Below are 15,007 nucleotides of genomic sequence, written 5' to 3' on the forward strand. Positions count from 1 at the left end.
ATGTAGTCTTTCATTCATCCATATTCATAGTCTCCTCTCATACACAAACACTATATAGTATCAAAACTGTTTACATTATAAAGAGGCAAGTTCAAACTTTCTGGTTCTTGATTTCCTTGTCTATAAAACAAGGGAGTTGTTAAAATGCCAAGATATTCTGGAAATATTTAGGCAATATATAATATAATATTGAGGTAGTATACAATAATAATGACAACAACAACAATGACCCAACAAGTCTTTTCTGCCCACAGACTTTATTCCAACCACCTGGTGGTGAAGAGGCCCCTTGAGAGCCCCAAAAGCCAAATTAGGTTTCCTTTGTGCAAGGATTGGCTTTAGCTCAACTGCTCCAAGGCTTTGGGGAAGGTCATGGCTTTCTCTGTGATGAGCTAGCACCCTGAGAGGGGCTGAAAGAGCTCAGAGAGGTGCATGGCAGGATGCACCTGCCCTTATGGAGCTCAGGACAGCCACTCCTTGTATTCCGCTCTAGGAGACCAAGAACAAACTCTTACCCTTGGAGATGTCAGGGAATTAGCCACTGGGCTACACATACCTCAGAATGAAAATACAGGAGCAGAGTTATCTGGCCTTCTCAAAGGGAAATGAGAGGCCGGCCCCGTGGCTTGGCAGTTGGGTGTGCACGCTCCACTACTGGAAGCCCTGGTTCGGATCCAGGCGCGCACCGGCGCACCACTTGTCCAGCCGTGTTGAGGCGGTGTCCCACATACAGCAACTAGAGGGATGTGCAATTATGACGTACAACTGTCTACTGGGGCTTTGGGGAGTAAAGGGGGAAGAAAAGGAGGAGGATTGGCAATAGATGTTAGCTCAGGGCCAGTCTTCCTCAGCAAAAAGAGGAGAATTGGCATGGATGTTAGCTCAGGGCTGTTTCTTCCTCACAAAAAAAAAAGGGGGAGATGAGATTTACATAATGATTGTCCCCAGATCACAAAGGGTCTCCCTAAGCTCTAGAGCTCCAATAAAGAAATGCAGGCAGTGTTAGGTAGAATCTTTGAGCTCCCCTTCCCCATCAATAAGCTGGGAGTTTGGGTCTAGGGGTCAGGGTACTAGACGAGCACTTCCCACTTAGCAAGAAACCAAGTTGTCAGTTCCTCTTCCTAGCATGTTTCAAAAGTGGATTTTAAAACTATGTCTACTATCTCCTTGGAAGTTGTAGTTTTTACAAGAATTTTAGAACTATCTCAGAAGCCCTTGTCAAAATTTGGATTCAATTCAAGGTAATTGTATATAGAAGTATTATAATCACTGATGTCATATGGAATTCTTCTACTTGGACAAAAGCCATGGAGTCCCGCAAGGGTACGAGATGTCAGGGACTGTTTTTGATATGTTTTGAAACATAGAAGCTTTGATTCTAATGTCTGTGTCATATGCTAAACACATGTGACCTTAACTAAGTATTACAAAAACCCACCATAAATTAATCGCCAACCTTAATGGTTTCCTCATTTCAAAACACATTTGTTTCATAAGTTAATGCCCTAAGGCCAATATTTTAAGGTGACTACACAGAGTTTAAATGAAAAACATATCAGAAATATATGTCTGTACAGCTACACACACACACATTCTCACATACTTACAATTCCTCTGCCATTTTAACTCAAAATGGAAGGAGAGGAATTTTGCACACATTTGAGCCCAATGCTTTTGCTACCATTGACAACTTCAGGTATTTTGAAAGTCTCATCTCCACTTTACCAAATCAGAAAGACAAAGTGAAGTGGCATTAGACTTTTCCTAATATCTCCCTTTCTTTACCAGTTTCTGTTCACGTGTGTATGCGTGTGTGTGTGTTTCCAAAAGTTTTCTCCAGAAAAGAAAGGCCACATAGAGACTTTAAGGCCTTTATAAAAGAAGAAAGATGATTTTGAAAGTTATCTTTAAAAGCTGGTGTTTGCTTTTAGAATTTCCTTTATTTTCAAGTTTATGATCCATGTTCTTTGATTCTAAGACCAGCTCACACTCCTAACATCTCTTTCTGGGGCTAGAGATTTCTAGAAAAACACACTTTCCTAGCGTCCACAGAAAGAGGCAACAGAGACAAGGAAAAGGTAGCTGAGAGGAAGGCTGGCAGATAGAGGCAGATCCTAGCTGATGTTCTCCTCTCCCCTCGGCTAGAAGTGAGCTGTCGGCTGCTGCTTCCACTCAACCTCCTGTGTGGGCTAACAGAGAAATATGAGTTTCACCTAAGACACATCTTCTGACAACATGTTGATTGTTTCAAAAAATAAAGTAGGCCGGATAAAATTTTGAAGGAACACCTTTTTTCTTAACATTTTTCCCCCTAAAATGTATGAAAACAAATACAAGAGACTTTTAGAGGGAAAAGGTATATGAAATCACTTAGTAAATGATTTAGTCTGTATGATAAATAATCTGACATAGTGGAATATTCACAAGAATCAAATTTTCAAATGTTCGCTATCTGTGGCTAAGTGTCTCTTTATTATTATTGCAAAATGTAAAGCAGTAACATAATAGGATAAGTTAATATAATACAATGCATACTTATATAAAATATTCATAATAATCTACTCTGTGGAAATGTAAATGATCATATGTTTCCACTGGAATACACATACATTGCAGTATATATTTAACACATTTTATTTTATTCCATTTTTTAAATAGGAGAAAGCTCTACTTCCCTAACTAAAGGAATATTTAGTGTAATAACAAAAGTTTGTACCAATGTTTCACTCAGAGCAGAAAATAATGAGGTTTATGTATTGAAATTTCTCTTTCTATTTTTAAATTTTAACATTTTGACACATACTGTTCCTTAAAGAAAAAAAGAAGACTTCAATACTCAAATTCAGCCTGGTCATTGATACTGCCAAGGTGTGTTAACGGATCGGATTCAGTCCCAAGTCAGAGCACGACAGAACCTTGATATAAGCAGCTCAGGTGTGTCTCCTCTGCACAGTTTACTGAGCACTCTCAGACACAGCCTCTCCCTGGACTCTCACGATTGCCCTATCAGACAGAGATGGGGCCAGAATCAAGACCTCCTTTAGAGATGCAAGTTAGTGCCATGGGTCTCCAATCTTCATTCTACCTGGGAAAGGGCAAAAGGGCACCTACCCCATTGTACAGAAGCAGACTCAAGGTGTTGTCACTCCTAAGTGCTGGGACAGAGACCAAAAAATCAAGACAAAAAGTTGACATTGAACATTCATAACATCTCTCTCTAATGACCTGGAAGCATTTGAAAAGTGAGTAGATAAGTCAGTAGATATGTTTCTAAGGAAAAAATTCTCTCTTTAGGGTAATATTAATCATTCATTCATTTTCCATTCATTCAACATGTTATAGAGCTCCTATTGGGTGGCACACCTAGTTCTGGTGCCAGGAATTTAGCAGGGAACAAGACAAAGAGCCTGCCTTCAGGAAAATTACACTTTTGTGGAATACACAGAGCAGTAAATGAGCAAGGTGGTTTCCGAAAGTGATCAATGCCATGTAGGAAATACACAGGGGGGTGTGATAGTGATGGGGAGGCAGCGGGAGGGGAGAGATGGGTGGTCAGGGAGGTGAGATTTGAGCTGAGGCCTTAGGGCCTGGCAGAGCCAAGGCCTGGAAGCAGGACTGAGCTGAAGTAGTGTAGGCCAGCGGGGCTGGAGGGAGGCAGCAAAGGAGAAAGGGGCAGGAGCTGCGATCCGGTCACAAACAGCCTCAAAGGCCATGGAAAGTGGTTGGAGTTTGTTCTCTTTGCAAAGAGAAGCCACCAGAGTGTTTTTTGAGAAAGAAAGGGATATGATCTGATTTATGGTTTTAAAAGACTACTTTGCCTGGTAGATAATAGAAGGGCAGAGGTGGAAAAATGAAGACGTTATTTTAATAGTCCAGGCATTGGATGATGGTGGTCTGCCCTGGTGGAAACAGCAGGAGAAAAGCAGCCGGAGTCAAGATATATATATATATATATATATATCTTGTTCTATCAGTTCTATATATATATATATATATATATATATATATATAGAACTGATAAGATTTACCAAAAGACTAGACGTGGAAGGAGGAGAGGGAAAGGCAGGGACCAAGAATGATTCAGGTGTCATGGCATGAGCCTGGGGGGCATGGTAGTGCCATTTATAGGCTTATGGGGTGAAAATCAAACATTCTATTTTGGATATTCTATTTGGATTTAGGTTAGAGATGTTTGTGAGAAATCTAAGAGGAGACATATGGTAAAAAAAAAACTAGATGTGTGAGGCCAGAGCTCAGAGGAGGGAAGACAGAAGTTTGGAAGCCATCAGCATGTGGATAGTGGTTAAAGCCATGGGACTGGCTGCGAGCACCTAGGAAAGAGCGTGGCTAGAGAGAGGAGGTGCTCGGAACCGAACTCTGATCTTGGCACAGGAAGAAAAAGCAGCAAAGGAAAGTTACAGCTGCTACCAGGGAAGCAGGAGAAAAACCATAAAGTTAATCTACATGTTCAAATTAGTACAAGGTCCCCGGAAAGTCCATAGATGAGGATAAATAACTTTGTCAATTCTTTAGACACCTCTACTTTTCCGTAATGTATGATAAAAAATTTCACCTTTATCAAATTCACTTACCTATAGATACATTTTTAGAAGCTACTATGTTACCTACTTTAAAATCTTACCTTCGCTCCAGTGTCCCCCACTCCACGTAAACCCATTGGTCCAGGGGGTCCTGGTAATCCTCGAGGTCCCTGAGATGACATAATAAGGGAGAGAGTGAGTGTCCTTGTCATGTGCAGTGTTCAGAAAGAAAGAGAGAGAGACAGAGAGGGAGGGAGGGAGGGAGGAAGAAAGGGAGAGGGTGGAGAGAGAGAGAGAGAGAAAAAAAAGGAAGGAAAGGAGGAAGGAAGGGAGGGAGGGAGGAAGGAAGGAACGAAGCAAGGAAGGAAGGAAGGGAGGATGGGAGGGAGGAAGGAATGAAGCAAGGAAGGAAGGGAGGGAGGGAGGGAGGGAGAAAGGAAAAGGGGAGAGGAGGAAGGAAATAAAAGCGAAGTCCACACTTACAGCCACACCAGGATAGCCGTCGCCTTTGAGTCCTGGAGCGCCCACTGGTCCCCGAGGGCCTTGGGCACCCTGGGTAAATTCCAACACCGGGTGATATCATAAGACTAAACTACGAAACACTTGGCAAAACTTAACCACAATACCAACTCAATATGCCAAAGGTGGATTTGATAGGTGCAAAGAAATGAGTTGAAAATTTTTAGAAGGAAATCCTACCACATATGACAACTTGTTATCTCTTCATTAGTCTTATCCATTTGTGTTCAGTGGGAAGCATGGAATGAATGTAGGGAATGTACATGAATCATTACAAAGTCCTCCGTAGGAAAACACTTCATAAGAATTAGAAAATGGCTGATTGCTGATATTTTAATTTTAAAAATTACAAAATTTTAGCCCATCATAAATCAGGGAGAAGTATAAAAATGAGAAAATTGAGTAAGCATCATGTGAGAAGAAAAGTAGAAAAGCATACACAGCAAAATTTTCAGTGTAAAATAAGATAAATTGTATGTTACCTATTATTATGTTACATCTATTGTCTTCCTTACTGGAGCCCAAATTACATGGGGAATAAATAAGCCCAAATAAAAACTAAAAACAGATTAATTTTTTAAAAACAAGTTATAAAGGGGTAGAACACAGCATTTGTGTTTCATATCTTGAGACCTAGGAAAAAGTTATAAATATTGCTTTACAGTGATAACCTTAGGCATCAAAAATTTTTAGTAGCAATTACTGACCTCCCATATAAAGGAAGGTGATTATTGCCTTTTGAACAATAGAGTCTTCTGAGATGTGTAACTCTCTACAAATGGAAATCAAAGAAATTTCTGGCTAAAGTGAAATGGAGACAGAGGAAGAAAAAAACGAGGAAGACTCTTTTAGAAGAAGATTTATTAAATATGTCTATTACACTTATATTTAAAACTTCTAATATATCTCTTTTTTTTAATAATTTTATTTATTTATTTTTCCCCCAAAGCCCCAGTACATAGTTGTATGTCATAGCTGCACATCCTTCTAGTTGCTGTATGTGGGACACGGCCTCAGCATGGCTGGAGAAGCGGTGCGTCGGCTCGCGCCCGGGATCTGAACCCGGGCTGCCAGCAGCAGAGCACGCGCACTTAACAGCTAAGCCACAGGGCCGGCCCCAAAACTTGTAATATATCTTTTTATACCACATTCCATTCTGTTACTGTGATCACTCTTACAATGGCCCTTGTCAATACACATCATTTATTTTGATAAAGAGCTGTTCATGTTTTAAAATATTTATGGTTTTTTACAAACTGGAATAATAGACAGACTTCTGTTTTCCAAGATTGGAAAAAGTAGCAAGACTCTCAATACTTTTCTTACATGCAAGCAAACACTGAGATCAAATTGCCATTACTCCAAGCCACAATGTTGCCCAAAATCCAACTCCAAAACACTGTTCCTAATTCTACTCCTATAAATGAATGACTGATTGGAAAAAAAAAAATCTGCATGCCCTTTAAGCAATAATAAAGTTAAATTTATTTTGAAAACCATGAATGTAACAGCTGTTTTTTCCTATTAAATCTAAGAGACTGGTTTCATGTGGTTAACCTACTACAGAAAACATGTGGCCACTTATAAAATCTTAATGTACTATTTATCATCAACAAAAACCCAAGATGATCTCTTAAAAAGTTTTATGACAGTGAAAACAAGGTCTTCAGGAGAGGTGAATTTTGGTGTATCCCCAACGACAGGGAACTCACTGGTCACTTCTCAGAAGCAATTTGTTATGCTCTTGCAGCTATGTTTAAGGTCAAAGCTCTAAACATTCCACATGGGAGTATGGGATGTGTGCCAAAATAAGACCCCTCTTTCTCTCCTGGAGACATGCTGACACAAGGAGTGGGCCAACAACAAAACAAAGTGGTAACTGCTCCTTGGTTAAGTTGAAAGGAAAAGAAGATTGGAATCAAAATTCACTTTCAGTTTTTATTTTTAAGTTCCAAGCCTATAACAAATTACCAGCAGCTGCTATTATTTATCCTCTGGCACCCACACTGGAGGGAAAAACATTCAAACATTCACAGTTTACAAACACTTTTTCCCTTGAGATCTTTGTCCTCTCCCCTGCAAAATTTCAGTTAGCTTGTTACTTCTAATGTTAATAGGAACTATCGAGGGGTGGGGACAGGGGCAGTGTTCTTCTTCATGTTTTTATTTTGGACTCCCCATAATATTTTTATAGGTGGAATTTTGCCACTTGGCCTTTCTGCACTGGATTCAAGAAAATGTCCTGCGGAGTGATTCACTGTGAAGTGTTTCTCTCATTCAGTAGAAATTAGGGCAGAAATCTTAATCTGGTGTTTAGAAACAGGCTTTAGGGGGGATCTGGGAGCTCACTGAAATAATACACAAAACTGAATTCATGTGTCAAAACTTCCATCAGACATTTAACCCTCCAAGAGCTTAAAAAACAATGCATTAGGGAAGAATGGCAGAAAGAGCATCATTAGAGGCCAAGGGATTAGAAAAATGCTTGGAGTGAAGAAGCAAGTAACTTTAAATACCATCACTAACAATGTCCAATAATGACCAGTAGAAAGCAGGTGGGGCTTATAAACCCCAGCCGCACATTTAATTGGATTTTATTTCTATTGTAAAGAATAGTATAAATAGAAGTAACATTAAATCATGGAACTAGGAATACACAGATTCAGGAAGTTATCCAACAACACAAAAATCATCACCCAAATGTTCTTGATGGAGGTCATATCTGTAGGTTTAACATTAGGAAATTTAGAATCTCATCCTTGAATCGTACATAACGTGGGCTCCCACGTGCCTCAAGGTCTCGGGAATGGGGTGACCATCTTGCTCTGGTTTGCCCAGGACTTTGTCTGTTTTAGCTTGAAAGTCCACATTCCAAGAACTTCCTCTGCCCCCAGTAAATGAGATTATCACTCTAGCACGGATGCCTTTTAAAGTGATTAAGAACATTGGAGGTCAGGATCCTCCCTCAACCTTCAAGAAGAACTACAACAACTTACACCAGTATATAACAGGTTCTGCATTATATTTCACAGATGGTTCTAAGTTTTCTTTTTTGAAGTTTGAAAATCACTGATGTTAGTACTTGAACCCTTTTATCTAGAAGAGACAAACTGATAGAAATAAAGCCAGCTTCCAGGCTACATAACAACATGCTCTTCATTTAGTAAGTGCCGATTATGGAGTCCTACAGCCTGTTCTCAGAAACAGGGATGTGCTTGTTGACATCCGGATGTTACATTGTGCTGCGATGCTGGGTTTTGTGTGAGGAGGGAAATGGAGCTTTGTTGCCATACAAAAATAGATATGATTACTTAAAGCTGTCTTCTCCTATAATTATTTGCATTTTCATTTAAAATAACCCTGAAAGATGAATAACAAAGCAGAGAAATTTGATTCCATAAAGCTTCCAAACATAAACTTTTTGGACAATATTTTGCGGAAGAGATACATGGGCCATTAATATTGAAATGAAAGAGGCTAGAGGCATATCACCTCTTATATCACAGACATTACAAAAAGAGCATTTTTGAACAACTGTTTGGTCAGCAAAAATTTAGGAGCTATCATCCCTTACATTTATGAAAAATAAATGATCTGACGGCTTGATTTTTAGAAGAGGGAATAGTGCATTCTTCCATCTGAGTTCATCAACGAAGAGACTGCGAGCAGAGCAATCTCAATCATCAACTTCTTAGGCATTAAATCTCCTTTCACTTCTGTCACATACAGAAAAAAAAGAACAGGAGTAAAGCATACCTTTGGTCCTCGAAGAGCAATTCCAGGTTCTCCTTTAAATCCAGGCATCCCAGGTCCTCCTCTATCTCCCTGTACATTTCAAATAATGCTCAGTTTCAGACTTTAGGTTGCATGAGAAACCATAATGGCACAGAGCAAAAAAGCAATTGGCCAATTTGTAAAGGGTCTCAGATCTTGAGATAGTACATTCCTCTAGTATATTTAAAGGCAATTTCAAATCCTAAGCAAATTAAACCTGTCAGTAAAGACTACTACCACTCTTTAGAGAAAGACCACTGAAATAATCGGTGGCTCTTTAGACTCAAATATTTAGACTTTAAGAATGTCTGGGAATGCTCTTAAATCTGAGTGGATTTCTTTTCTGCCAGACACTCTGATTATAAATCCTAGCAGATTCTTCTGAATAAATGCAATAAATTCTTGCCTGTATTAGGGTCTAGGATTTGGAAGAAGTGGTTCAAAGTGAAGTGACACGTTCAAGACCAGGAGCAAGAAATTTGGTTTCAAATCTTAAGTTTGCTGCTGGCCCTTAGTCTGCTTAATTGTGAGATATCAGATAATAGAACTAGATAATATCTTGGAGTTCTTCCAAAACTAAAATTCTAGTTCACTGACTGGTATCATGAATTTCTTCCCCCCTCCAGCTGCCAAAGATCCAAGTGAAAGAAAAAAATACTCCCAAGAATGCACACCTTTGGCCCAGGTGGTCCAGGAATTGACGCTCCAGGCATCCCAAAAGGGCCCATAATCCCCGGATCACCCTAAAAAATGAGCAAAATACTCATTACATTTCAAGCAAAGAAACCATATACAGGAATTATATTAGGAAAAACATACAAATGTCTTTCCAGTATTTTAAAATACTGTCTGTTTCACAGACCAATGTGAAAATATTTGAGCATCTTTGCTAAGCCACTACTAAAGTTACTGATGATTAAGATTTCAGTGCCTTAATAAATGCATTCAATTAATTCCTGAGTATTAGGAAATTTTTATCTCTTGTGCATCCTTTTATTAGCTAATAAAATTGTGCAGTTCATGGTGCTTCGCTTTTGTGTTACATGCCTGGAAGCTCAGAGGGAAATATTTGTTCAGTTATAGCAATTATCTTCAGCATAAGGTTTTGAGTACACTTAGTAGATAAATAATATTCATTCCAGTTTATAACTTTTTCTTATGTTATTTTATTTTATGTCCCACAGTATATCAGTCTTCCATTGTATGCTATCTCACATTCCTTTCTAAAAGTAGAGAGTTTATGTAAAAAAAAAAAAACAGTCATGAAATTTCAAATAGAAAAATTAAAACATTTCTCTCTCTTTTTTTTGGTATCTCAATACTGAGTCTCGATAAAGACTGAATCCGGAACAACAAGCAATATCTCTGTCCCACCTGGTTCTAGACAAGTTATTCTCAAATTTGGGGGAGTAGAGGAAATCATCAGAGGAATCTGGTAAAATACAGAGTCCAGGGTTTCAGCCCCAGAGATTTTAATTCAATAGATCTGGGGGCTGGGTCTAGAAATATAAATTTTCATAAGGCACCTCTGGTGATTCTGATATAGGTACCACTACTGCACTTAAAAACACTATGCAAAGCAATTGGCATTAAAAGAGGATGCACACATCCCAAGAGGTGTTCAAAATGACCCATTTGGGATATTAGAAGAAAATATTAGGGCTATACTATATATTTTTATCTCATCTTTTGAAATTCTAATTGTTTATGTAAATCTCATAACATATATTAGTATGATCATTTATGAATAAAAATTACAAATAAAAATAAATAAACAAACAAACCTATATTGAAGTATGGTCAAGATTTTCTTTACTAGTAGGGATTTGTAAGCAAACAGTTTGGGAACTACTGATCTAGAGTAGGTGAGGCAAACTGCAACCAGCAGGCCAAATGCTGCCTGTCTCCTGGTTTTGTACAGCCACGGGCTAAAAACGGTTTTCACTTTCTTAAATGATTCTTATATAAGTGCCTACATAATATCCTTAATCTTGCCTCTTGGCTCGCAAAGCCTGAAATATTTACTACTTATACCTTTACCAAAAAATTTGCCTCCCCCTGCCTTAGAGAGTAAACTATTCTCAATAGGGTGAGCTGCCCATTTGGTCCTCCTGCTTCCTCCAGGAGGGACTCCATCAATCAGATTCACCTGTAATGACTCCAGCCCTGAGTTGCCTATCGCTGTGCTGATCACCCAATATTACCGACAGGCTGAGCACTCTCGCCTACTGGGGTCCAGATTATACCAACGCATGTATGTGCCAATCCTTAATTCAAACCTATAAGGCAATGGCGCATGACACGGCCAGGATTCTGCCAACAGAAATCCCCCCTATTTAATCCTATGGCAAAGGAATAAAATATTAACCTGTTAAAATTTTCACTAAAACCAGGGTAAGTAAAATTATGCTTCTAGATTTAATCTATTCTACTTCTTATTTAAAAAAGAGGCCAATTACTTTCAAAATACAAAATTATATACACAGAAAGTATACAATTCTTCTCAAGACCGTGTATTAAGGTGTGATTGTGCTTTAAAATATGTTAATTCTTCATCAAAAAAAGCTTTATTTCAAAATACAGAAAAATATTCACTTTGAAATAAAGGAACTAAGATATAAAGAGTAATCACTCTTATTAATACTAACACAACACGTTTCTCATATAGTGGCATTTCTCATCATGTGCTCCTTGAACTTCCTGCAGCAGAGGGCACTTATTTAAGAAATGTGGATTCCTCGGACCCACTCACCTACTAAATCCAGATCCCTGGGCATGGTGCTGAGAAATAGGAATTTGTAACAAGCTCCCCGGATGATCCTGATGGACACTGAAGTTGAAGAATCACTGGTCTACACAGGATGCTTTGTTTTGTACCTTCTGTTATCTTGCCAGTACTTTTTTTTCCAGTTGTTTTTTAATAGTCTGGTGCTTGAACATACTCCTTGTCTCTTTCTTACAACTAGCATCTTCCTAGAGGCCTGAACTCTCTTAGATTTGCCATTTCTGTTTCATGACACATCCAAATGACCTCAATATTCTCTCCCGCTAATTCAGGACACATACTTGATTGCATGTCTCACAGTTTCCTTCATTTCTTTCCTCTGCACCCTGTCTTGGGCAGTTTATCAGGACGTATATCCCCTACTTTCTATTTCACAGTATTGATTTTTTTCTCTCTGAGTAACTCCATGTAGTGAACACTTTTTACATACCAGGAAGTGTGCTAAGTGCTTTATTAACTCTTCTAGTCCCCACAACAACCCTGTGAGATGGATACTATTATTAGTTTCTTTTATGATTGAAGTGACTGGCCCGGAAGGTTCCAGAGGGAGCAGGATGGGATTCCCATTCTCCTGCCCTCTGAAGCCCTGCTCCTCATCATCACTGTGCTGCCTCTCTGTCCGGGACTTTTCTGTAGTTCAGAAAAACAAGATGATAGAGAATTGGTATGTCCTATTGTCCTAACTTTATCCCAGTTCTGAGTATTTGGTTGTTATTAGAGAGAATTGACATACAGATTCTCTCTTAGAAGCATAAATATTCCAATGAAGATTATGTAATTATGCAATCTCTTTATTCCATTCTATTACCATCTGGAATAGTATATTTTCTAAAGCCTTTTTCATTTAGGGGTTTTTGTTTTGTACTTGTTGAGAAGGAAACAGGGAATCAAATTTGCAATAGAAATCTAATATTCTATTAAGACCAGACACAATTCCAATCTTCCCAAAGTATAAATGAGAATATATGACACATACCTTTGGCCCTTCAAGCCCCGGAAATCCTCTCTGTCCTTGATTTCCTTTGCTCCCTTTCTTTCCTTCATCACCCTGTCAAAATAATTATAAAAATATAGTTCTTGAATTAACAAACCCTCTTTAATCTTATAATCACCATATCAGGGCCAGATTCTCAACTAATACCAATTGTAAAGCGATGTGCCCCAAACCCAGCTCACTTGTACAGGGTTTGTCAATGTTCTTGAATAGATTGGATGACTTCAGAATTGTTCAGTCTTCGCCATTTATTCAATATGATTTAATATTTTTAAAAATCTAAGTTCAGTATCTTTCTTTGGGGACTTTTATTTGAATTTACAGTTCTCTTGCACCCTTGGTCTATTAACAGATGATTCTGAGACATTCACACGTTCAGAAAAGAGAGCTACCTGTGCTTTTTCATACTGTTTTTCAGCTTTCATGCTATTTCACTTTCAAAACATAAAATGAGACATTTTTCAAATCTAGCCCCACTTCTTCCTCAGTGGGGAGTCTAGTTCTTTCTCCCAAAGGAGACCAATAATTCTATTGGTAGAAAGATGTGTGAGCATTAACCGGGGGCAGAGCTAGAAACTGCCTACTGGCTGTTCTCCAGCCTAGTTGTGTACATCAATGCTCCCCCAAAAGATTTTTGTTACCTTCAACCAGAAGCTTCAGAGCATTACAAAACTATTCTTAAACTAGGGCTCAACAGCAAGGCACCATATCCAAGTGTGTGCCCAGCTCAACAAAGGAATAACTCCTGGGGGTTTGCAGCTGAGACCATTTAAACATGTATGACGTAAAGGTTTTTAAACCTGAGCTTGCATCAGAATCGCCTGGAGGGCTTATTAGCCCACAGATTGCTGGGCCCCACATCCAGATTTTCTGATTTAGTAGGTCTGCACTGGGACCCAAGAATTCGCATTTCTGACATGTTCCCAGGTGGTGTTGATGTTACTGTCCAGGGACTACACCTTAAAAACCACTGGACTATACCAAGGTCATCAGCAATGCAGACACTCCACTGAGAAGAAGAAGTGACCTCCCCTCTAGAGGTCTACAAAGAGGTAATTAACTCTCCATGGTCCATACTAACGGAGAGCAGGGACCCAGGTAATAAAAAAATAACAGTTGAATGTCCAAATATCACTATCATTTGCCAATAGAGACAAAAATCTAACCACAACTATTTGTTTTCTTCCATTCACTACCAAATGTAACTTGTTGACGTAAATCTCCCCGGAAGACAACAGCAGGAACCCAACTAAATGTAATAAAGTGCCAGCACTGAGCGACAGCATGCCTGTACTATGTAACATATTCCTACCACTCTTCTTCAACAGCCTTCCATAAGCCATAAGTCAGCTAAAAGCTACAAATCCAGGGGCCTCTCTTTCCAATGCACATTCTCCTTGCTCTGTTGGTGGCATTTGACACCACCCATTGCTTTCCTCTTGAAACTCTTTGTCTTTGGTTTCCCTGCCGTGTAACTATTGTGCTCATCTTCGTGCTGTTCTGAATGTTCTTTCTCCAGCTCTGCACACCATGGAATTCAAACCTCAACTCTCTCAGATATATCATTCATTCTTAAAGCTTCAATTATTAACTCCAAGGGTCTATTTTCCAAAAGCATATTCTAGAAAACATTAGTTCTCCTGAATATTAGTAGGCAAGAATTTCTAAAAGTATTTTTGCGTGATGTTAAAAAAGATAGTCTCTGTCCATATACCTCCCCTCCCCCACAATAAAAGGATCTCATAGTCTGGTAAGTCAATAAACAAAAATGTTTAAAATTCTACACATATATTTAAATTTCAAATTCTCACATTTAAGGGTAAGGACTCAATTTTAGCGAATATTTTCACAAGACAGACTTTTTAAGCTATCAATTACTATTTTAATACAATTATAACTAGAACACTAATAAGTATACAGACTTTATTTTTTACTCATACATAATTCTTCAGAATCTTAATATGGGCATTGATGACTTTTTAAAAACATCAGGAACATCTGGCACTTTAGAGGCTGTAGGTTATGTCACTAATGGTCTTATGGATAAATTTGGATATTCTTATCTTGACATATGACAATGTTATTCAACTAGCATTTCTACAATGTGTAAAATAAATTTATGCCAAGTTGTGCAAGTGAAACTGTCATTTAACAGGTGATATTTTTTATTACTGTGTGAGATTCTATGAACGTGAAGAAAATTTACGGACTTTCAAGTCTCAAGGATGTATCTCAAGTCTTTTCCTTTCCTATGTGTTTTTAGAATGTCAATCTGGCCATTTATTGAGAAAACATGTGTTGAACTCTTCCTATAAGCTGGGTCTTATGACAGATCTTAAGAAAATAAAAATGAATAATACATACTTGCAGTCTTCCAAAAGCTCACAAGCTAGT

The 15,007-nt window shown here is 38.5% G+C and overlaps 1 protein-coding gene across 1 annotated transcript in view; it reads right to left on the minus strand.

Annotated features, from left to right (window-relative positions):
- The window catches only part of COL28A1 (collagen type XXVIII alpha 1 chain), a 152,170-nt gene that overhangs the window by 64,389 nt on the left and 72,774 nt on the right, over positions 1-15,007 (minus strand). Inside the window, exons 20-24 of the mRNA XM_058568763.1 lie at positions 12,596-12,667; positions 9,509-9,577; positions 8,817-8,885; positions 5,025-5,093; positions 4,643-4,711 (exon numbers count right to left, since the gene is read on the minus strand). Of these exons, the coding sequence (XP_058424746.1) occupies positions 4,643-4,711; positions 5,025-5,093; positions 8,817-8,885; positions 9,509-9,577; positions 12,596-12,667 (348 nt within the window). The remainder of the gene's footprint in view (positions 1-4,642; positions 4,712-5,024; positions 5,094-8,816; positions 8,886-9,508; positions 9,578-12,595; positions 12,668-15,007) is intronic.

This window comes from Diceros bicornis, chromosome 3 (assembly GCF_020826845.1).
Source record: "Diceros bicornis minor isolate mBicDic1 chromosome 3, mDicBic1.mat.cur, whole genome shotgun sequence".
Classification (NCBI taxonomy): domain Eukaryota; kingdom Metazoa; phylum Chordata; class Mammalia; order Perissodactyla; family Rhinocerotidae; genus Diceros; species Diceros bicornis.